This window comes from Apteryx rowi, unplaced genomic scaffold, assembly GCF_003343035.1.
Source record: "Apteryx rowi isolate R43461 unplaced genomic scaffold, aptRow1 scaffold_574, whole genome shotgun sequence".
Classification (NCBI taxonomy): Eukaryota; Metazoa; Chordata; class Aves; order Apterygiformes; family Apterygidae; genus Apteryx; species Apteryx rowi.
In genome coordinates this window covers 555,405-576,625 of record NW_020450843.1, presented here as the reverse complement: position 1 = coordinate 576,625, position 21,221 = coordinate 555,405, and the positions used below count along the sequence as shown (strand labels likewise).

General features: G+C 43.2%; 2 protein-coding genes across 5 annotated transcripts in view; one reads left to right on the top strand and one right to left on the bottom strand.

The window, feature by feature from the left end:
- The first annotated feature begins 2,790 nt into the window (after positions 1-2,790).
- Positions 2,791-14,072, top strand: F2 (coagulation factor II, thrombin). Its single transcript, XM_026082381.1, has 14 exons — positions 2,791-2,884; positions 3,845-4,008; positions 5,739-5,763; positions 5,961-6,011; positions 6,518-6,623; positions 6,703-6,833; positions 8,517-8,813; positions 9,202-9,315; positions 9,586-9,712; positions 10,321-10,488; positions 10,832-11,005; positions 11,126-11,304; positions 12,853-12,923; positions 13,330-14,072. Exons 1-14 carry the CDS (start codon positions 2,806-2,808, stop codon positions 13,468-13,470), a joined length of 1,827 nt encoding a protein of 608 aa, XP_025938166.1. The 5' UTR covers positions 2,791-2,805; the 3' UTR covers positions 13,471-14,072.
- Positions 14,073-16,676: 2,604 nt separating this feature from the next.
- Positions 16,677-21,221, bottom strand: part of CKAP5 (cytoskeleton associated protein 5) — a 52,389-nt gene continuing 47,844 nt past the window's right edge. For 3 of the 4 annotated variants that reach the window (XM_026082377.1, XM_026082379.1, XM_026082380.1), the window contains 4 exons: positions 20,919-21,002; positions 20,669-20,825; positions 18,826-18,980; positions 16,677-17,409 (listed from right to left, as the gene is read on the bottom strand). In XM_026082377.1, coding sequence (XP_025938162.1) covers positions 17,155-17,409; positions 18,826-18,980; positions 20,669-20,825; positions 20,919-21,002 — 651 coding nt within the window. In that variant the 3' untranslated portion in view covers positions 16,677-17,154. The remainder of the gene's footprint in view (positions 17,410-18,825; positions 18,981-20,668; positions 20,826-20,918; positions 21,003-21,221) is intronic. The other variant, XM_026082378.1, reaches the window with a different exon arrangement.

The following is a 21,221-nucleotide window of genomic DNA, read 5'->3' as shown; positions in this document are numbered from 1 at the left end:
ATACAAGCATCAATAAAAACTGAAAAGCAGCCTGATGTTGCAGCAATACAAGCATTACGCCAGAATCAACACATCATCCAGACTGCAAGGCAAGTAGCTAGTGCTGCTACTGCCCAATGGCGGGACATTGTTGGTGGTTTTAGCTCCACTACTACTGTTATTCTACACCCCCTTCTCGCACCCAATATTAGTTTCACTTGTTGCTACGCTTGTATTATTAATTGTAGTAATCGCTTTGTAGATAAGAGTCTTTCTAGCAACCAAATAGCTTACTGATGTAACCTGGAAACTACACTTTCTTCAGGAAAGGCCAACTGTGCAGATCACAGGGTGGAGCGCAGAGGGCCTAGCTGGAACACCATTGTACACCGAAGAGTTAGGGATCCACCTAACAGTTGACCTGAGTAGGCGCAGGCCTGCGCTGTGCTGTGCGGCACATATCACTCAGCGGCAGGATAAGCTTAGCTGGCTAACTGCAACAGAGGAACCTGCAAGCAGCTCCCGCTTGGTGCCTGGTGATGCCATCGGCATGTTCTTGTCTCTATCTAAAAGTGAAGCAGCATGTTTTCATGTGAACATCCTTTTGCTCAACAGTAGAAATGATGAGTACAGCTGTTTACTTCTAAGAACATCCTATAAAAACTGTTAAGACCGCAATGCCGTCAAACCTCACCATGGATGGGATCTATGCAGTGTGCCTGCCTGTCCATCCAGTGCTGCACTACTTGGGTTTCCCAGCATCTAGAGGGATGTAAGATTATCTGTGCTATCCCCTTTCTCTTTCTCGTGTTACCTACAATAAATGGTATTCTAATCAATACCTTACAGAGTCTGTGTACCTTTCTTACTAGGATCTATAACAGACACTTGTACCAGTGCGTTACACCTCCATAAAACACGGCAGCATCTCTCTCTCATCACTGCCATGGAGGATGATGGTAGTGTCAGTCTTCCGGTAATGATATTTCTGTATCCTGCATTCACATCCATATGGGCTTGCTCAATCATGCCCAGTGGAAGCAGTCCTGAGGTCACTTGTCCCACCTGCAATGTGAGCTGAAAACCAAGTTGTCACACAGAGAAACTGTCCTTGCCGCTATCCTCTGCTCCCCCGTCAGCTGAGTAAGGCTCTCTGGCTGCCAGCGGGGCTTCCAGAAGTGCAGGGCTGTTTGTGCCTCCTCCCACACAGAGAAGCGGTGGTGACCGCTACGTGGGACACAGGACCACAGTGGCCCTGATTTTATTGCTGTTCGGAAAACTCTGTGCGCTGATGCCTCCTTCCTGCCCCAGCCTCTCAGTGGTCCCTGCCTGTGTAATCCTCCTTCCATAGAGCTGCTTCCCTCATGCAAAGTAAAACAGGGTGCTTCTAGGCTTGTAGTTAATCCTGCACAAACACGCTCCTCCACCTAGGTCATCTCAGCCATTCCTAAAAATTTCTCTCCAAAGTCCRGGTGGGGGAGGATGAAAACAGGGAACACTCTTAGACAAGGGAGGGAGTCTGTGCAATTGCTCTTTGTACCAGTGGCCAGAGAGTCATTCCTCAGCTACCCTAATGCTAATATTTGCACATCTACTATGGAGATAAACATTACAGATTTTTCCGCTGCACGAAGGCGCAGCACAAAACATGCTCCTTGCTGGCAGAAAGCACTTTTATGCCATGTGGCAGTTCCTGGGACTACCCTCACCTTGCCCTGCTTTCTGCTGTTTTCTCATAGTGAGAAAACAGTGCCATTTTTCACTTGTTGTAGGAATCACTAGAGCTTTCCCCAGTCTGGTAGCCCAGTTCGTGGCTTATTCATTAGCTGATGTCATGACACCGAAGCTAGCCCTGCCTCCCTATTCCTGGAAGCCCTTGTTTTCCTGGCTGTTTTGGGTTTGCAAGTTCCTTGCTTGACAGAGCTTCTGTTTCCTTTTGAATTCATTTCAGTGTGTTCCACTGGTGTGGGAATAAAAGCAGGAGCCCAAACTTCACTCTGCCTAACCCTCCTCCTGGGAATCTTAATGCAGTGGGAAGTATGCACTGAAAATGGCCTTGCTGACCTAATTGGGAAGAACATTTAAATTCCACAAGGACTGTAGCAGGCACACCCTTTTGCTCCTTGGCATGGGTGAGGGAGAAGGGGGAGGCAAGCTGACTCTTCCAGTGCCAAAATAGCTGTGGCTGAGCTTGCCGATAACTGCAGGGAGAAAAGACAACTGGACTCTGAAGGGTAAGGGTGGGCTTGTAGCTAAAAACAGAACTGGGACTGGCTAAACTCTCCCAGTCTTGCTAAGCATGAGGCTACTAAGAAGTCCAGCCTCTGAGGAGATTCTGCTGCAGGGAACCAAGCCAGCATGATGGGGAGGCAGTGATCCTGCCAAGAGCCACAGGATGAGCAGAGTGAACTGCCCTGGCAGGGGTGACCGTGAGCTGGCAGAGACCTCTCCAACCCAAATTCTCCCTGTACCCTGGGACAAGCTCGCCCTCTTGCTCCTCATGCCCTCTTCCCTGCTATGAAATGGGATACTAACTCTAGTCCCATAGCAGGGGCAGGGAGGGAGGGGGGAGGTCTTCAGAGATTTTTTTGTGTGTTATGATGTAGTTTCTGCCAATGAAGTATGAGAAGGAAAATGCCCTGAAGGAAAGGAAAGAAGCCAAGAGAGGAGGGATAAGAGGAGCCTGAGCCTCAGCCCCACTGTCCCTGACACACCACGACCTCTGGAGTCCTGTTTCTTCATTCTGGTTCAATATTAACCCAGCAGGGCTGTGACTCCACTTATTCTGTTCCCCTTGTGTTTCCCCTGCAGCCAGGGCTGTACAGCATGGCACACAACAAAACCAGCATACTGAGGGGCCTGCTCTTTTCCAGCCTTCTGCACCTCACACTGAGCCACGATGGAGGTAAGATTCAACAGCCCAGGGAGAAGGGCAGTACCAATGGGTGATGGAAGGAAGGAAAATGGGGTTATTTCTTCCCAAGGGTAAAGCCTGTGGGAGATTCACTAGATAAAGCAGGGGGAAGTTTCTAAAAGCTTTAAGTTGGGAATTAAAGGGTGCAGACAGTGGCATGAGCACAGGGTTTTCCTGAGGAGAGGATGCAGCAGCCTTCAGCTGCTGGCAAGAAAGCCTGGTGACAACAGCTCAGTGGATTTTGTGGGCTACGGGGGAGATGGTAGGGAAGGGGGACATGGCTAAGTCCAGGATCTTGGCATGGCACAACTGTGAGCCTTCTTAGGATGGAGTTAGTTAACTTGGGTGACTGCAATTTTCTATTTCCTCCTCTGCCTGCCCTTATCTCCACTTTTGGTCATCCGCAATACGCAGCTTTCCTGTGCTCACTGCTCCTTATCTTTTGTTACAGTCTCTACTCCATCTATCTTTTCTTAATCTAAGCCCATCACTGTGTGTGGGAAGACCTGAGATCTAAGATCTACAGATCTGAGAGCAGGGTCTCAGAGAACATGAAGACAGAATCAAACTGTGCCTATTGGAGCAGTCTGAGGTCAGCAAGACAATGCAGCAGTTGGCACAGAGCAAGAGCAAGCTCAGGCAAGCAAGCCTCTCTCTACCCGCAAACGAGCAGAGCTGCTTTGCCAAGGATAATGGAGGATTCCTATCACTTCTGGTGCCTATGTGAAGGCAACCCTCACAGACAGATTATAGAGAGACTGCACTGATCATCGGGTGTGGACTTGGGAGGTCCTGACAGGACCACTCCACTGCATGGTGGAATGGAGGGGGCAGGGCCGGGCTGTGGGACCATCACACCAGCCAAGTGTGATTTTTGGAAACTACAAGGAGAAACAAAGGGGCCCTCTCACTGCGAGCATCCCTTTGATTAGCGCTGTTCTGACTTGGCAGTTTTCCTGGACAAGGGGCAGGCACTGTTGTTGCTCAAGCGCCCACGACGTGCCAACAAGGGATTTCTGGAAGAGATGCTTAAAGGCAACTTGGAGCGAGAGTGCCTGGAAGAAACATGTAGTCACGAGGAGGCCTTTGAAGCCCTTGAATCCACTGTTCGCACGGTATGTACAGGGAACATGGGTGCTCTTAAAATTCCCTCAGCCAGCTCCTGTAGTGACAGACCAGCATACCACACTCACAGCCAGGGACTGGGGGTTTTAAGACAGAGTTCTGGGATACAAAGATGAGGCTGATGTGTGCATGCATCCCAGGGAGAGCTTAGACTTCCTTAGGGAGTTTCCCTCCGAGAGAGAGAAGGAGTCACTCCAGGGAATGCCTCTCAAAGCTTGGATTCTTTTCCCTCCCTCTTTATTTTAAGCACAAAGTGAAAAGGAAAGAGCCTTCCCTTAGCCATCAGTCAAGAACTGCACCTTCCACTTCAGCATGATGCCACACATCTTTAACCGCCACAAATCCCAGTCGGCCTCCAGGACATTCACAGAACAGCTAGCTTAGCAACCAAACACTGAGCGCAGGTGCCTCAAGACCCTTTGAGCTCAAGCGGTAGCACTGTCCCTTTTTGTGGCTTTTGGACTTGCTCACTGCAAAATTTCTGTTTGCATCCTTTTGGGAAATGCTCCTAGCCCCAAGACCGGTATTAGTGCTGAATTCCACATTCCAGAAAATACAGTGGTAAAAAGATGATCATTTAAGAGTTTAAGCCAGCAAGATACAAGCTCTGCAGAGTATTTCTAATGCAATCACTCTCAGGCATGAGATACCTGACAGACGTAGATCTAAAGAGATGAGCAATACCTGTATATGATCTGTGGCCTCCATTTCCTCACTGCTCTGGAGCGTCCTCTGCATTTACCAGCCTTTAGAAGTTCTAGGTCCAATTTCTTGGACTTCTGTACAGTAGCACAGGCTTTGTTTCCTCTGCACGTTGATGAGAGAACTGCTGTAAGCATCTCTGATCTTTTTCAGAAATGGCAGTCCTGTTAGTCTGCTTAGTCTCAAATCCATAAAAAGTGATCAGTGTCTCTCCTTAGATGGTCCATTGCTGGATTAACAGCCTAACATGGAGAGCAAATATTCCTGCACAGTAACTGATCTTTGGTTGCACTGAGTTTGCATCTCTGCATTTGTTAGGCATAAGAATTTCCCTTGGCACATCCTGCCTATTCTAGGTCAGTACAGAGGCTACAAAGACAAAGTGAAGGCTCAGGACAGATTAACAATCAAAATGTCTTTCACAGAATGGTACAGACACCTGCAGACATTAGGTTAATTCATGACAGGGACACTGCTGTATTACGGTACTGTCTTTTACCAGCATAGGGCATAAAGCAAAGCACATTATATTGTGGTGCAAGAAAAACATGTAGTTTGGGAGATCCAAGGTTATGAACAGAAAGCAGCTAAGCAGAAGCCACTGTTGTAGTATTCCTCAACAGAGTTGTTTGATGTCCACTCACCTAGAGACAGGGGCTTTCAGATGAGGTGGTTTCCAAGCTTCAGACTGTTGGATCCAATAGAGATCTGATGTCTAGATACTGCAGTGGTGCAGAAACAGATACCCCTGAAGTTCAGTGGGTTGCCTCCAAAATGCCTGCCTATTTGGGGCAGAGCTGTGACAGACTATTTGATTCCTTAGTCTGATGAGAAGGAACATGGCTTTGCAGCAGATTTTTGCTTTGTTGGGCTCTATAGCATTTGATATCAGCAAAGCCTAGGTTAGTTTTTTTCATTTGCTGTGATGGGGCATTCGCCTATGGGTTTGAATTGCAGCAGCTAAGGAAGGTCTTGTGTTCTGTGTCTCTACTCTTAAATATTCACATTTGTTTTTCAGGATGAGTTTTGGTCAAAATACCAAGGTAAGTTGCATCAAGTGCTGCAGTTCTTCCGCTAACCCTCAAGGCTGCATGGATGCATCCCAAAGAGAATTCTCTACCCTATTAGAAGAGCCCACTCTCCAGGGCAAAGCACTTATATTTGTGCCTGATAAACTGGTTCAGTGATACCTGTTTAGATTCCTTTCATATAATGGGTTTCTTTCTTCTTGTTCTGCTAGCATGTCAGGGCATAAGGAAGTCCAGGACAGTTCTGGATGCTTGTCTAGAAGGTAAGAAATTCATGTTCACCTCATGAGCTCCCAGATACAGTGAGTACCAGAAACTTGCTTCCTGCAGAGTTTGGAAGGAAGAAAAAATCTAAAGTTGGTGAGGCCCTCCAATTAGAAAGAGAAATAGCTTGAGGGGAGTTTCAAAGTCCTTTCTTCCTCTTCACTTCCCCCTTGAACATTTCACAAACAGTCTAATTCCCCCATTGTAACAGTATAGGGTAGATACCCTTTCCCTATGACATAGTACTAAGTCCAGCTCCAGAAAAAACTAGCCTGTCAGAACTGCTTCCACCTGCACCTACAGCCAAAGCAAGGTACAGACCCTTGGGGCAATCTCTACCTCATTAGAGGGAGTTCAAGTTGTGTGTTTTTCCCATCACATGAAGAAAATGTCTATTCTTGCACACATACGCTGTAAAAATTAAAGGGGATAGCACCTCTGACCTCGAAAAATGTAACCTCCATGTCCCTTGGCTCCAGCTTACCCTGTGTTGGGATTTTGACAGGTACCTGCTCCACTGGCCTGGGCCAGAACTATCAGGGGACAATTAATCACACCAAATCAGGGATTGAATGTCAAATGTGGACAAGCAAATATCCACATATACCTAAGTAAGTTCTTCTCCCTCATATCCCTAAAGGGTTCTCCAGGCTGTCCTGCATTCCTTACCTAACCAGCCTTTTCTTACAGATTTAACACCACCACTCATCCCAACCTCATTGAGAACTACTGCAGGAATCCAGACAACAACACAGCAGGCCCATGGTGCTACACCCGGGACCCAACGGTGCAACGGGAGGAATGTCCCATTCCAGTGTGTGGTATGTCTCAGCACTAGGCCCCAGCAAGCCTTTCACTGACAGGGAACAGCTTACACTAAGACTGACAGTAAAAATGCATCACGGAAGGGGAGAGATCTTACAGGAACATAGGTCCTTAGGAGTAAAGGACCTGTGTCCTAAAGGGTAAGAGGGGCTGAGGAGAAACCTTCACAAAGCTGCCCATTTGTCTACCTTAGCTAGTTCCTTCTAATGTGCTGTTTTCTCTAGACCAAACTAATCTAAATTTAGATCAAATCTGGCATCAACAGTCCCATGGAGTCTACTGCAGTTTTGCCAACCTGAAGCACCCCAAAATCCTAACTCAGCTACCTCTAAATCAGAATACTGTGAAAGTAGTGAGTTATACTGTATTTTTTGTCAGAATTCCCACTTTTAGGACAAAATTACTTCAATTTGCGTATGAATGTCTACCTTAAACTTTCACTCATAGGGAAAAGCACTGTTTGTTACACACCATCTACTGTCAAGGAGAGCAGGTGCCCTTCTCTCACTTGGCAGGATGGAAAACTATCCTCATACRCTTACTTGTACTTTTCCATTCCTTCTCAACAACACGGAGCTGTCTCCTGTAGGGCTTGGACTTTGTCTCAAAAGAAGTGATAGAAAGTAGAAAGCAGAAAGCTTTCTCACAGCAGCAGCTTCACTCCCAAAAGCAGAGGCAACAGCATGCTTCAACTCCTTTGAAAATCAAAGGGGTCAGCAACCATTTTGACCAAGGGGTATTCTGAAGTAATAAAATCATTAACATGGCCCCTGTCTCCCATATGGCAAATCAAGAGAGAAGTACTGCTCTGCCCTGGGAGGATCAGCCATCTAAGACCATCTCTGTTCACCAGCTAGTTTCTGACCTACAGCAGAGTAACATACTGCTACCATTATGCATACATATATCTGCCAGAGCTAGAAAAGCCCTGTTTTCTCACGCACTGCAATCGTGTTGACATAAATCAACCTCACAATCAGCTTCCCTGATTAAGCTGACTGCTGCTTGCTGAGTGGTTGCTGCACTTCAGAGTGAGTAGTCAGAGGGTATCTCTTCACACAGGGTTTTCTACAGTGCTCAAGAAGTTAGCAGCTTGAGGTCAAGCAGCTACTGCAGAACAGATCACCTAGTACCCACTCACCCAGGAAATTCTACTTAGAGCCTGCAGCCAGTGGAAGACTTGCAAAAAGAAGTGCAGAAAGGCTGGCAGGAATACTTTTCTCTCATTATTTGGGGAAGAAATATCTTGACAGAACTTGAGTTTGGGATTTTACTAACATAGCACTGTAAGGACTCCCAAAACACGGCCTAGTTACGCACCTGAAAAGGTGGCACTGGAGGCTCTAAATCAGCAGTGCTGTGATGCCTGAGGTCCCCATCCTTTGAGCTGGTTAAAAAAGATGCCCAAGAAAGGAACAAAACATTGTCCCTGACATCAGAGTGGTACAGAGAGGCACAATGGGGAGTACCAGCCTCTTCTTACCTCCTGTTTAAAGAGACACCTCTGACACTACAATATTGTAGTGGCCCACTGTTTAAAGTGAGCACAGGAGCTCTCAAACGTGATGGGATGCCCCATGGAACTCTGGGCTTTAGTAAAGGGGTTCAGGCCCAGATGTCAACACCAATATTTCCTAGCACAAAGCTATGGCTTAGGTCACAGCTTTCTGCCTTTGCAGGTGAGGAGAGAACCACAGTTGAGTTCACTCCACGGGTCAAGCCTCCAGCCTCAGCACAGCCATGTGAACAAGAAAAAGGCATGCTTTATACTGGAACCCTCTCAGTCACAGTCTCTGGGGCTAAGTGTCTACCATGGAACTCTGAGAAGGCCAAAGAGGTGCTCCAAGGAAAAACCATCATCACGGAGGTGAAGCTGCTGGAAAATTATTGTAGGAATCCTGATGCAGATGACGAAGGTGTCTGGTGCATCACAGATGAACCACCCAACTTTGAATACTGTGACCTGCACTACTGCGGTGAGAAGCCTGCATTGGTTTGGGTATACACATTGCAAGGCAGTGGCAAGCAAAAACAAGATCCGTTACTGTGAAGAAGGGCCTGGCTTGGAGGAGGGGGGCAGAGATGAGGAAGTGGGTGTACCATGCATGTGAAAGTCCTGTTTGTCCAAATATCATGTGTGCTTGTGGCTGTTATTTTTCTCCATTGTTCTCTTCTACAAAAAAACTGAATACTGCCTAGCCAGTATGTGGCTGATTATACAATAAGCATTAAAAAATGGCAGTGGCTTTGAAACATCATTCCTTCATCATTCCCCTGGATGTGGAAAGGGACAGCTACACTCCTGGTAAAGATGGAAACCTGCAGCTAGGCCTTTCACAGTTTTTGTCTTTGTGTCTTTCTCAGACAGCTCTTTAGAGGATGGGAACGAAGAGTTGGAGGCAATATCAGGACGTACTCTCCTTCCTCAAGGGTTCAAAACCTTCTTTGATGAGAAAACTTTTGGTTCAGGTGAAGCAGGTGAGCATGAACTCTGGACACAGCACCAGTTTGTAGAAAGGTTGCAGCTTCTTTGCCGCAGGGCACTCACTGTTCCTCAGAAACACCAGCTTGCCAAATGCTGCATTTAAATTCCTTGAAGGATCATCAGAAGTTAATCTCCATTTACAGATCAGGGAGCTAGTAGGAGCTCTCCTCCTAGGTTATTCCATCTGAGCATGCTCATTGCAGGCAAAATTTCTCTGCTGTGAATCAGGTAGAGTAACAAAGCCAGATTGCCTGTTTTTTCAGACTGCGGCATTCGTCCTCTATTTGAGAAGAAAAATATACAGGACAAAAGTGAGGAGGAGGTGATGAAATCCTACGACAGAAAGAGAATTGTGCATGGGGAGGATGCAGAGGTTGGCAGTTCCCCCTGGTAAGCAATATCTCCTTACAGTCCTTCCTGGGTAATTGCACCTCTGTTCCCTTCCGTTCAAGCAGGGGGAAATAAGAGGACTCTCCTGTGCCAGGGAGCATGCAATCAACATCACTTCTACTCACAGCTTCTCCAGGAGGTTGACAGGGCAGCACTAAAATAGCTGGAAAGAAACTCCTCCTCTCCTCTTGAGTCAAGTGCACAATCGCCAGGGAGAGCAGAAGTGCTGGTGTGTTTCATCTTCATCTCTTCTCTCCTTCCAGCCTTTCTGGAGGAAAGAGGATGAGAATGCTCTGCAGGTGAAGGAAACATGGTAAAATTGCTTAGTACAGTGAACATAGTTTCAGTTTCGGGGCTGAAAGCCTAGGGAACTTTTTGCTGGAGAGCCACCTATGTAGTCCTCTGTGTCAATATAGCATAATGCTCTTCCCTGCTCACTACAAGTTCTGCTTCAGCCTTTAGTCCTGGTAAGACATAGACAACCTTGAGCAACCTACCCACAGTTCTGCAACAGCTTGATGTCCCCATTGTAGACCAAGATACCTGCAAGGCATCCATCCATCAAGGTCAAAATCACTGGTAAGTCTTTTCCCTTCCTTGTCTCTTAGGCAGGTGATGCTCTACAAAAAGAGTCCTCAAGAGCTGCTGTGTGGTGCCAGCCTCATCAGTGACAGCTGGGTCTTGACTGCTGCTCATTGCCTTTATTATCCACCCTGGGGGAAGAACCTAACTACAAATGACATCTTGGTGCGGATTGGCAAGCACATTAGGGCAAAGTAAGAGCCTGGAAGAAGTGAGAGTGAACTAGCCTTCCTCTTGGAGTAATGAGATAAAATAAGGTTGGGATATCATTCAATATACAAGGAAAAAAAAAAAAAAAGATATATACAGCATGCCTCTCAAAAGTGCGATCTAATGGAGCTGTCATTTGTTGCTCTGGCTAATCCTTGAGGTTGAAATGAAAGGGAGGCAGACCCCTGGAAGGTCTAAAGGGGCACTCCTTAACTGTTAAGAGGAGAGTATTTTCTCAGAGGGTACAAAGCACCTGAAAGTATCATCAGCCCCAGAGGCTCTCAGTTGCTATTGTACAGTCAGTTCTTTCCTTCCTAACAATTTCAGATATGAAAAGAACAAAGAGAAAATTGCTCTGTTGGATAACATCATCATCCATCCCAAGTACAACTGGAAAGATAACATGGACCGAGACATTGCACTCATGCACCTGAAGAGACCTGTGACCTTCAGTGACTACATCCATCCTGTCTGCCTGCCTACGAAAGAGGTTGTGCAGAGGTGAGGAAGTTGTACCACAGTTCTAAAAGGACAGGCTACAAAAGCCTATTTGCAGCAAGAGAGCCAGGCAGGAGAACATTATTGCAATAAATTTGATTACAACCATGCTTCCTTCTACAGGCTGATGCTGGCAGATTACAAAGGGCGGGTAACTGGTTGGGGAAACCTGAGAGAAACATGGGGCACTGGCTTGTCCAACCTGCCCACAGTTCTACAACAGCTCAACATCCCCATTGTAGACCAAAGTACTTGCAGAGCATCCACCAGGATCCAAGTCACTGACAACATGTTCTGTGCAGGTAAGTGGTACTGGAGACACAAGGCTAACTGCCACAACCTCAAGATGAGGGGTTTGAGCCCTTGATGGGGCTCACACAGCCAGGTTACTTTCTGATAAGTTTAAGACTGCCCTCCTAAAGAATAACTCTCCCGTGATAAGAACCAACTTTTCAGTTCTCAGACAACAGGAAGACTGGAAAAATTAATTATGAATAAAGTTTGTAACACCACACTATGTCAGGTTAACTAGTGGGCCTAATGGGGCCACTCTGCTATATATCAGGAATAGCTGTGTAAGAACTGAGCACATATAAAGTGATCTTTTCACCAGTATATGAAATGGTTTAGGTACTTCCTTAGTTAAAAGCCACAGTCCAGTTACTGTACTTGGCAAACCATTCTCTACTAACTTGTCTCAGTCCTTTGAAACCTATTCACATTTCTGCCCACAACTTCTGTGGCAACAGGCTGCACAGATTACTTACGGCTTGTGTGAAAAATATAATTCTGCACGTTCTATTAAATTTCCTGTATAATAAAATTAGAGGTACACATCTGTACTCATCTCTACAGAAAAAGTGATTTCTTCTCCATATCATATACTATTTCATAGGTCTCTTACAGCTCTCTATCATTTCTCTTCCAAGCTAAGAAGCACTTTAATCTCTCCTAACATAGAAGACATTCTGTACCTCCAGTTCTCCTTTGTTGCACCCTCCTGAATCTCTTTACTACTACAGTCTTCTTGAGAGAGGACAGAAGTAAACACAGAATTCAAGATATAAACACACCATGGATTTATGTACTGGTATAATACTTTCTGCTGTATTCTTTATTCCCACAGCCTTTATCAGTTCCTGCAAGCAAATCTTTAACAACTTTTGACAGAGCTTGTGGTGTTCAAAGCATCTAAAACACAAACAATTGCTGGAGTTAGGATAGAAATCAATTTCATGGCAGAGCATGCTGACAGCACAGTGTTCTTATGGTTTCTTTTTCTAGACAATATTCTTGAAAAGTAGCTGAAATGCAGACATACAGGAGGAGCACAGGGGAGACTCAAGTGATGGAAAGAATGCAAAAATACTGTTTAACTCATCAGGAATTAAAGTGAAATGCCCTTCCTCATTATCATGAGACTGCAGGAAGATGGACATACTCTGCTGAAAGAGGGAAAAAGCAGAGCCTGCAGAATGAAAGGAAAAAAAATGGAGGAGGATAATCTGTCTCAATAGTAAATAGAATGAGAGAATGGTACACGGAATCCTGCACACACACAAGGATGTAAAACGAGAAAAGCACAGTAGCTCAAGCTACCGCTGCAAACAAGGTGGCAGGTGACACTAAAGGAATCCTGATGAAAGAAACAAAACAGGAATGTGAGCACAGCAGGTAGCAAAGTAGTGCTGGAATCAGTAATGTTGCAAAGACAGAAGCAGAGTTAGCTGTTTTACATATAATATTAAGAACAAAGCAGCTTTCTAGAAGTAACTTCAAGGAAAAGATGACCATGAGACCAGTTACTTCCCCTACAATCAAATGTCTGACTTCCTTCTTCTGGCCTGTAGGGTATGGTCCTGAAGCCTCAAAGAGAGGAGATGCCTGTGAAGGGGACAGTGGGGGACCTTTTGTAATGAAGGTATGTTCAAGTACAAAGTCATAAAACAAATGGAGCTAGGCTTGTGCTGAGCTGAACTTCTGTAATGGTCTGAAAAACAGCAGCAGAGACTGCTGAGTGGCTGAAGCAAAACCCTATCATATTTGAGCCAAGCAACCAGGAAGATGCATCCTACAATCATCCAGCTGCAGAGCCATCAGCATATACAGAGATCAGCTGCAGAATTTAAGAGTGATGGCTGCTTCCCACTCAGATGTTTAAGAATTGAGACAAAATCATTCCAGCAAGCTAGGCTGTTATCTCATAGATGGTAAGCTGTCAGTCTGAATTCTAAAGTAGTATCCCTCACTAGGCAGATTAGGGTGCTTACAAGGTTCAGACCTGAAAGACTCATTCCTTGTGCCAATCCTACTTTTCTCTGTTTTAGAACCCAGATGACAATCGCTGGTATCAAGTGGGAATAGTTTCATGGGGAGAAGGCTGTGACCGAAACGGTAAATACGGATTTTACACCCACGTATTCCGCCTGAAAAAGTGGATACGAAAAGCCATTGAAAGATACGGGTGATAAAGGAAGCATTTCCCTTGCTTGCTCTCAGTTTTGCTACAGTGCTTCACTTTTTAAAAACATGAGCATAGAAGATCCTGAAGTAAAATGGTTATAGGAATTTAACTTGGCAAAGGAAAGTGTTCTCTCTCAAAAATAAAGTTCTCAGCAAATCTATCTTCCTCCTGTGTTAATGCCAATTTTAGTTGCACTTGAAGCTATGCCATCAAAAGAGTTAGGAGACGCAACAGAAAGGCACTAGTTGTATTACTAATTACCTGCTGTGCTTTGAACAAATTTTCCTCCTTTTTTATCAGTTATAAGCATCAACAGATTTTAAACCGCAGATCGCGACCTTAGACAAAGCACACTAAACAAGATCGTGGCCTCAGGCACTGTCCATTTTCTCCCTTTGTCTATTCACCTTCTGTTTTAGAAATTGAACCGAGAATATCCTGGAGATGATCACCCTACAGCAATTATGGCATTATTCAAAACACCAATACATATCTAAAGCACAGCAACTATAACCTGTTTTGGTAAGAAAGCTATTGTTCTCAGCTATGGTTGCAGACAACAAATACCAGTATCACTGCAAGGTTAGTGTCTTAAACAAGTGCCAAATGTTTGCAACTTGTCCTACAGAGAAATACAGGTTTGAATGGATTAAGCAGCACTTCCATTACTGCATGGCAATAACTTTCTAGAAGGCAGGTGTTGCTGAATACTGGATTTTCCACTGGCATAGATATATTCAAAAGGGAGCAATTTGTCCACAGGCATTGTCAAAGAGCCTCAGTTGGAAGCTCCCTACACTATACCTGTTCACTTGTCTTGAAAAGCCTGTTTAGGGTTCACCCTTAGAAAAATCATTAAGTTTTTCCATGAACCCTTTAGCAATAACCTGTGGACCACCGAGGACCCAGTGGTACAGCAGTAAATGAGTATACTTGACTAGCCAGCTTGCTCAGCCCTATTTTCCTAAAGCAGTGACAGATTTGGAAGCTGCCTGTGCTCTGTATGACACGTTCCTAAACTTCTCATTCTTCACACTACCATCAAGCCACAGAAGCAGGCAACAGTGAAAGTTGCTTGTGCTTCAAATAGAGTATTATGAAGCAGAGTGACTTGAAAAAAATGGTAGTAGGGGTAACTATCTGAAATTAGTTGGATACAAACAAAGTTACTGATCGGTTACTGTGTTTGGCTACCTCCCCAAAGATGGATCATTTGGGAACAAACTTGAAAAAAGCCCCCTCTGATTGCCCAAAGAAAGCATGAAAGCAATCTCTCAAAGATATCTAAGAAAGAAACCTCAAGTGGTCAAGTTGCACAAACGTGTAAAGCCAGCCAAATGTGTAACCACAGGCATTAAATAAATTCAGCCCTTTTAGTGTTTAATTGCTTAGCCTTCACCCTTTCAGTACTATCTGTGAGAAACTGCATACCTAATAGAGGGAAATCAAGACCATACAGTTTCTGGAGTAAGTCACTCTCAATACTGACTCATTACAAACGATACAGAGGAATCATTTTTGAAATTCAGTTTAATGTTATTTAAATATTTTGTGGGCTAAAGATTAGGCTTTATTAATTTATGTGCACAAGTTTTAGTTCAGCACTCCCAGGATACTGAGTCCAACCAAACACTACAGAGATACAGGGCAAAAACTCATCCATAATAAACAACTTTATCTTTTGTTCTTCAATTACTCCTGTGCTTCATTTCCAATTCAGTTTCAAACTTAAAACAGCTATATGCAAGTTTGTAGGCATTGCTATTTTATGATCCTGAGCTAACTAACAAATAGAATGTCTCTTCAGAATGTCTGTTGGACATGGTACAGTAAGGAACATATGGTTTCACTTAAGTGTCAGTAAGTTTCAAAAAGAAGTTGGTAACTGAGAGGTAGCAGCATTATCTCCAATGCCAGCCAACACAAACATCCCCGCTTCACATGCACAATACCTCAGCACTTACCAATCCGGCCAAAACCTTCACTTGTCATACAGCTCTGTTCCACAAGAAAGGGCATGATCATTTCAGGTTAGGGTAAGAGACTGCTACTACTAAACCAAAGTGGTGGAGCAATGAATTGCAACATGTCAATCAACACAGGATGCAGAACACTTGCAAGTCACCTGCTATCACAGTGTACAAACTCACCACAGGCACCAAGCAGTATTACACATCAACCGCAACTCCAGCCTAGGGATCCTGTAAAAGGAGAAAAAATTCAGCCATTTGCAGAAGCTCTGGCACAGATCCATTGTACAAAGGTACCAATTTTAAAGCCATGTTTTTACTGTAATCAGGCAAGATTGATTTAGCAACAGCCCTAATGCAGAAACTGCTTGTCCACAGAACAAACAACAAAAGCAGCAGTTACAAGAAATAAAGATAAAAACCTAGAGCAGAAGTGCACTATTTTAAGCTTGCCTGTCCAAGTCTTCAATAATCCTGGTCTGGCAATGGAACTCAGCTCACATGGAAGTGAAGCAGCAAAGTGAAAATATCACCTCCCCAGAAATAAAAGGGCCAGAAGGCTACACAGTGTAGGTCTTAAGCTTTCACACTTGGTGCTTCTGAAAAAGGCTAAACAGAAGACACTCTTACAAATAAAAAACAGTGACTATGGCTGTCACGGGCTACTACTACCAGGTGTTTTCTAGTTACATGGAATAGGAAAGTTTGCTAATATTGAATGTTCAACCAAATGTGGTATGGTCTACTTGCACTTGAAAACTGCATGAGGAAGACCGCTTAATCAAATGAGTTCAGGATAAATGAGTCCACTGACAGTACATCACTACTAATCTAGTCCATATCAACATTGCTATTCCCTCAAAGAGAATGCATTTGTATATATTAGATAGGGACTACGCTTAATCTGCGTTGACGCATTACAAGGACTAGGTAAATTTAAAAGAGCATTTCAGCAAACTAAGTATTCTTAACTCTCATCTTACAAAACAAAAAAAATTTTTCAAGAAAAAAAGCAACTATATGGAAAATGCACTACTGCTCACAGAAGTAAAAGTGCAAAGTCTCAGAATTGCATCCCACAGATGGATAATATAATAGGGAAGATGAGTGAATATACTAAACCCAGGGTTCATATCAAGAATAGCTTACATCTGTTTCTAGATACCCAGTTACTAACATTCAGGAGTACAGAGTGGCTTCTATTCTTACCAACAGTCACTGCTGTTCCTACAGAGACTGGTATAGTTAATGCAAACTTTATTTACAAAAGACACTTAAATTAGTTACTTCATGCCATGTGTCCATACAGAATCAACAGTTCAAGGATTACATGGAGAAGAATTCACAAAATTAAAAGTGAAATCACTAAAGATCTTTTAAGAGTTAAGAACTAGGAAAAGATCTTAAAGACAATTTTACAAATAAAAAAAACAAGTTATGAGAAACTAGTCTGAGCAAGAGGATGGTTGTTTACAGGTCTGTACACTAAAACTAATACACAGACAGCCTTCTATTGTCAAGAGATGCTCACTGAGAAGCAGAGTATGTACAAATACTTGTGCCACAATGACTCAATCCCCCAAAATCCACTGTATTATACATAAACCAGTTTGTATACACTAGGCCTAAATGAGGCCGTTTAACTATGAAGACTTCTAGTTTAATAAACTAAAGCTGAAGACAGCCCAAGCAACAGTGATGCTGTCTCTCTCACAGCTTTATTTGCGACTGCTTTTTATTCTCTCCAGTCTTTTTTTCAAGTCATCAATATTAGCTGCTGTAGAGGAGGGTGAAGCCATGGTAGTTCCAATGCCAGAGGAATGAGTCTGATTGGAGTCCAGGTCCAGATGTTGGTACTGTTCCCGTGACTCACGGAGCTGGGAGAGCTTACTGTGAAGCATATCTGTAGAGGATGCAACTGCAGGGACTGCTGGTTTAGAGAGCACAGACGTCAGAGGCGGTCTGTCTTCCTGCTATGGTGGTGGAAAGTGAAGTGTTAAGACAGGTAATGGCAAAAGCCACAGAGAAGTACACACTATAATCAATGGCTTCAGGAAACACTAAAAACAAGAAAGGGAAGGAGCAATATGACACTGGTGATCTAGAGCAATACAGTCAGTTACCATTATAAAATCAGATCCATACAAAGCTAACTACAATAATCAATTCCTAGAATTCATAACTAATTTAATGTCAGCAGGGACACAAAGGAACTGCAAGTCCAACACACTATGTGCACAACAATTTATTTTTATTTTTTTTTTTAATGTTCAGAACCTTTCAGCCTCAGATCAAGTCTAGTCACAGAATTTTGTATTTGTATTGGTCGCATTTGTTCAGTTCTCAACTCCAAAGAGAAAGCACAGCTTCCTGTTTGGAAGAAACACCCTATTTTACTGGAAACAAACTATGCAACTGGATATACCAGCACTATTTCTACTGTGTACCAACTTCTAGTTAATAAGGTTGCAAATACATGAATGCAGACCTTGCTCTGGAAAATAGGCAGCTACAATAAACATCAAAAATTCACAGCAGATCAGTGTTTCACCGAGATGGCCTGGTACAATCTTGCACAGCCCGAATTCTAACAGAAGAGGAAAGTCCCCTCCTAGGTACATCATCTACATTCAGTGGCTTTCTGGAGTGAATGGGAAGAGGAAACTTGGATTGATTGGCAAGATCCACCCTGCCAAAGGTCAAGTCGCTGTTCTCTTACCAATATGAGACTTCTGCTTGGTTAAATTACCTTGTTACCAACATCTAAGAAACATGTCATTTCTCCTCTCCAGAGCTGCAAGCTGATGTACAAGTTTATATTAAAAGGTCAAAACAGTGATGTGCTTGAGTCTTATGACTATTCCTGGAGTGAGTGGTACTTCTCATGTGACTGAGGGTGCAAACTTTTCAGTAAATGGCACTCAGTACACATACACACAAAATACGTTGTTCAAAACCCTCATTCAGCTCTTTTGGATGTTTCAAAATGGGAGGACCTAGAATTTCCCCATCATTCACTTTAAAGGCTAATGTATATTGATTTCTGTTTGAGGAACAGTAGAGTTAAGTTGTTTGGATCTTTGAAGTTCAATTACCTGGCAAGGGAAGATACCAAACTGCAGGGCTATAAGAACAAGCTGCATCTTCATCAGTGAAGCAAAGTGAATCAAAACATAAGTCTGCCTGGCCAAATAACAAGTTTAAAGCCATTTATACTAGGAATGGTGGCACGTAGCAAATAGTTAGAACAGGCAGTATAATGAAGGATGATCAATTCTGATCGCAATCCATCTTTGGCACATGAGGGCTAGCCATTTGAATTCAAAGAAGAAAAATAAAATAAAATCCCCCCCTCCGCAGGAATTTACAAATGCTGTCAAACACAATACCTTTGCATTGTCAAGGCCACAACGCTGCCTGAGGATTTTTAACCTTTCCAAATAGACTGAAGGCCCCACTTCCTCCCCATTTGTGTTTCCTATAGATGAAGATACAGTATTGGTAGAAGCAGGGACACATGTTCCTTCCATTTGAGGAGGAATTCCTGGGGGAGGGAAAAAAAAAATTTAAATCAAAAAGTCTAAGCCTCTTGGTCAATCACTTGAAATAATACACAATGGATGAAGAATCAACCAACCTATAAGCTACCAACAGTTATTTGTATTTGCTAGTATAAGCATTTTGGCCTTTTCATGTCCATAGTCATTTCCTTTAAAAGTGATAACTGAAAGTGAAGAAAAGAAATTAGGACAGAAATGTTGGCAGCAGCAGAGTGTCTCCAAAAGAAGCACTGAGGCTGTCAACTGCAAAAAATGGGAAGATGCTGATGCCAGTCAGATGTAACCATGAAGCCCAACAGAGAGAACTTGGACAATTACATTTGCAAGAGGGAAAGTGTTTTGAGTTTTCTGTCTTTACTGAGGTTCAGTAGTACTCTTGAGTAGACCTCACCACTGCTTCTAACCTTCTTGCTTCTTGTTCAGGTAACTGAAAGCTATTGCTTCTTCTAACTCAATCTATGAATTAGTGATTTCTAAAAGGAACATAGCAAGGTGATTACAGATTCTCTACCAAAAGACTAGAAAATAACTTTGTAATATAGAAAAACTTTCCATCCTGAAACAAATGGCAAGATCTAAGACTCAGTGGGGAAAGGGATTTGTTTTCACTAGTTTACTGCAAGGGTCTTTAAAACATATAAAAAGAGAAGTAAGTTAAGCTTTTATACTTTGATCTAAATAAATCACGGTTTGCAAGGTGGAGCAATATTCTTTACTATATCAAACTAGTATAGTGTGGGGGGGGATAAGATCGGGGCACATAAATTCAGTTTGGAAGTCAATACTGTTGAACTAACATTTCTTGGCTGTACAGAATTTTAGGACATAAGAATTTTCTGTCCTATGTAGTCAGAAGCATTTAGGAAGTTGTGAAAGACACCTCCTTACATCTTCTTCCCAAAGTAATTTACAATATAGAAATAGAAGAAGGAACAGTAGAAGGAGAGGAAGACTAAAAACTCCTGGGACACAGTTACATACTTGAAGAAACAAATGCTAAAGGTAGTTTTGCCAGACTACACATCAGCTTTTACTGTTAGCTAATCATCTGTCACATTCCGTACTTAATATCACATTAAAATACTGATTTGGGCTCATACATAACAAAGACTCACTAGTGAATTTAAAGCTTGTTTTACTGCAATTTATCAAATAAAAAAGTTGATTTGTTGAAAAGAGGTCGTCACAAAGACTGCTATAGAACAGTTCAAACTAAACTTTCAGATTCCATAGCAAACAATACTTTATCAAAGACTGATGTACCATTTTAGTAACCAAAAGGTAAAAGGAGAACCTGACAGCTGTTGCTGTTATAATCCAGCAGCACACTTCACAGAAACAATTCTTGATACCAGAGACATGTAGCTTAGGCTAAAGTTCACCCCAAGCTACAGGATACAAATTAGAACCACTTGTTTACCAAGCCTTTCAGATATATTCTACATTTCATTTGACATGAGTTGTAACATTTTCTTTGTAAACAAGGAATGTATAGTCTCTGCAAAGGGTACCAAATGTCGCCTCATGAAGCAATACAAGTGCCAAGAGCATATGTGAATTACTTTGGAAGCCCAATAAAGGTCTCCAAATATTAGTTTCTAATGTGGCACATGCAACTGCTCCCCTTGTACATCTGCTTCTCCTAATTCACCAGTATTGCTATAATACGTACCTGTAGAAGGAATGCGTCCTTTCCCCTCCCGTTCTGTTTCTATCAGCCGGAGGCCTCTTTCCACATAGCTTTGGAAGAACTGAGATGAGTTTTTTAGGAAGGGCTCAATATCTGCATCAGAATATTTCTTTTTGTATTCATACAGCTCTGCCAAACCCTGGGAGGGAAGAGTTCCTTTGCGTTATCACAACTGCTGCATACACCATTCTAATGTATCGTGTTCTCTTCCTTGCAGGAAGAAAGCATTTACCTCCTTAGTATTTTCCTTGGAGCCAATCTTCTTAAATATCTCTGCCAAAATATCATTAACTTTTGCCTTTGAAGACTTCTCCTCCTAAATAAATAAAAGGAAACTTCTCAAAAAAAGAGTGACATAATCTTCACTAAAAACGAGAGGAAGTTAGACAAATCTTGTAATAACCACACAGTGCCCTCAGACCTGTTAGTTGGGCACAGAGCTTCAAGAACAAAGAAAACTTTAAGGTGGCTAGAGTTTTATATAGCCACTGGTTACACAGAGTAAGAATCAGGATACCAACAAGCTGCAGGTCTT

Excerpts from the sequence above, each read along its gene's own strand:
- F2 (XM_026082381.1), top strand. The coding sequence starts at position 2,806 with ATGGCACACAACAAAACCAGCATACTGAGGGGCCTGCTCTTTTCCAGC. Across the intron at positions 9,713-10,320 it reads GAGGTTGGCAGTTCCCCCTG|GCAGGTGATGCTCTACAAAA; the intron begins GTAAGCAATATC and ends CTTGTCTCTTAG. Across the intron at positions 11,305-12,852 it reads TGACAACATGTTCTGTGCAG|GGTATGGTCCTGAAGCCTCA; the intron begins GTAAGTGGTACT and ends TCTGGCCTGTAG.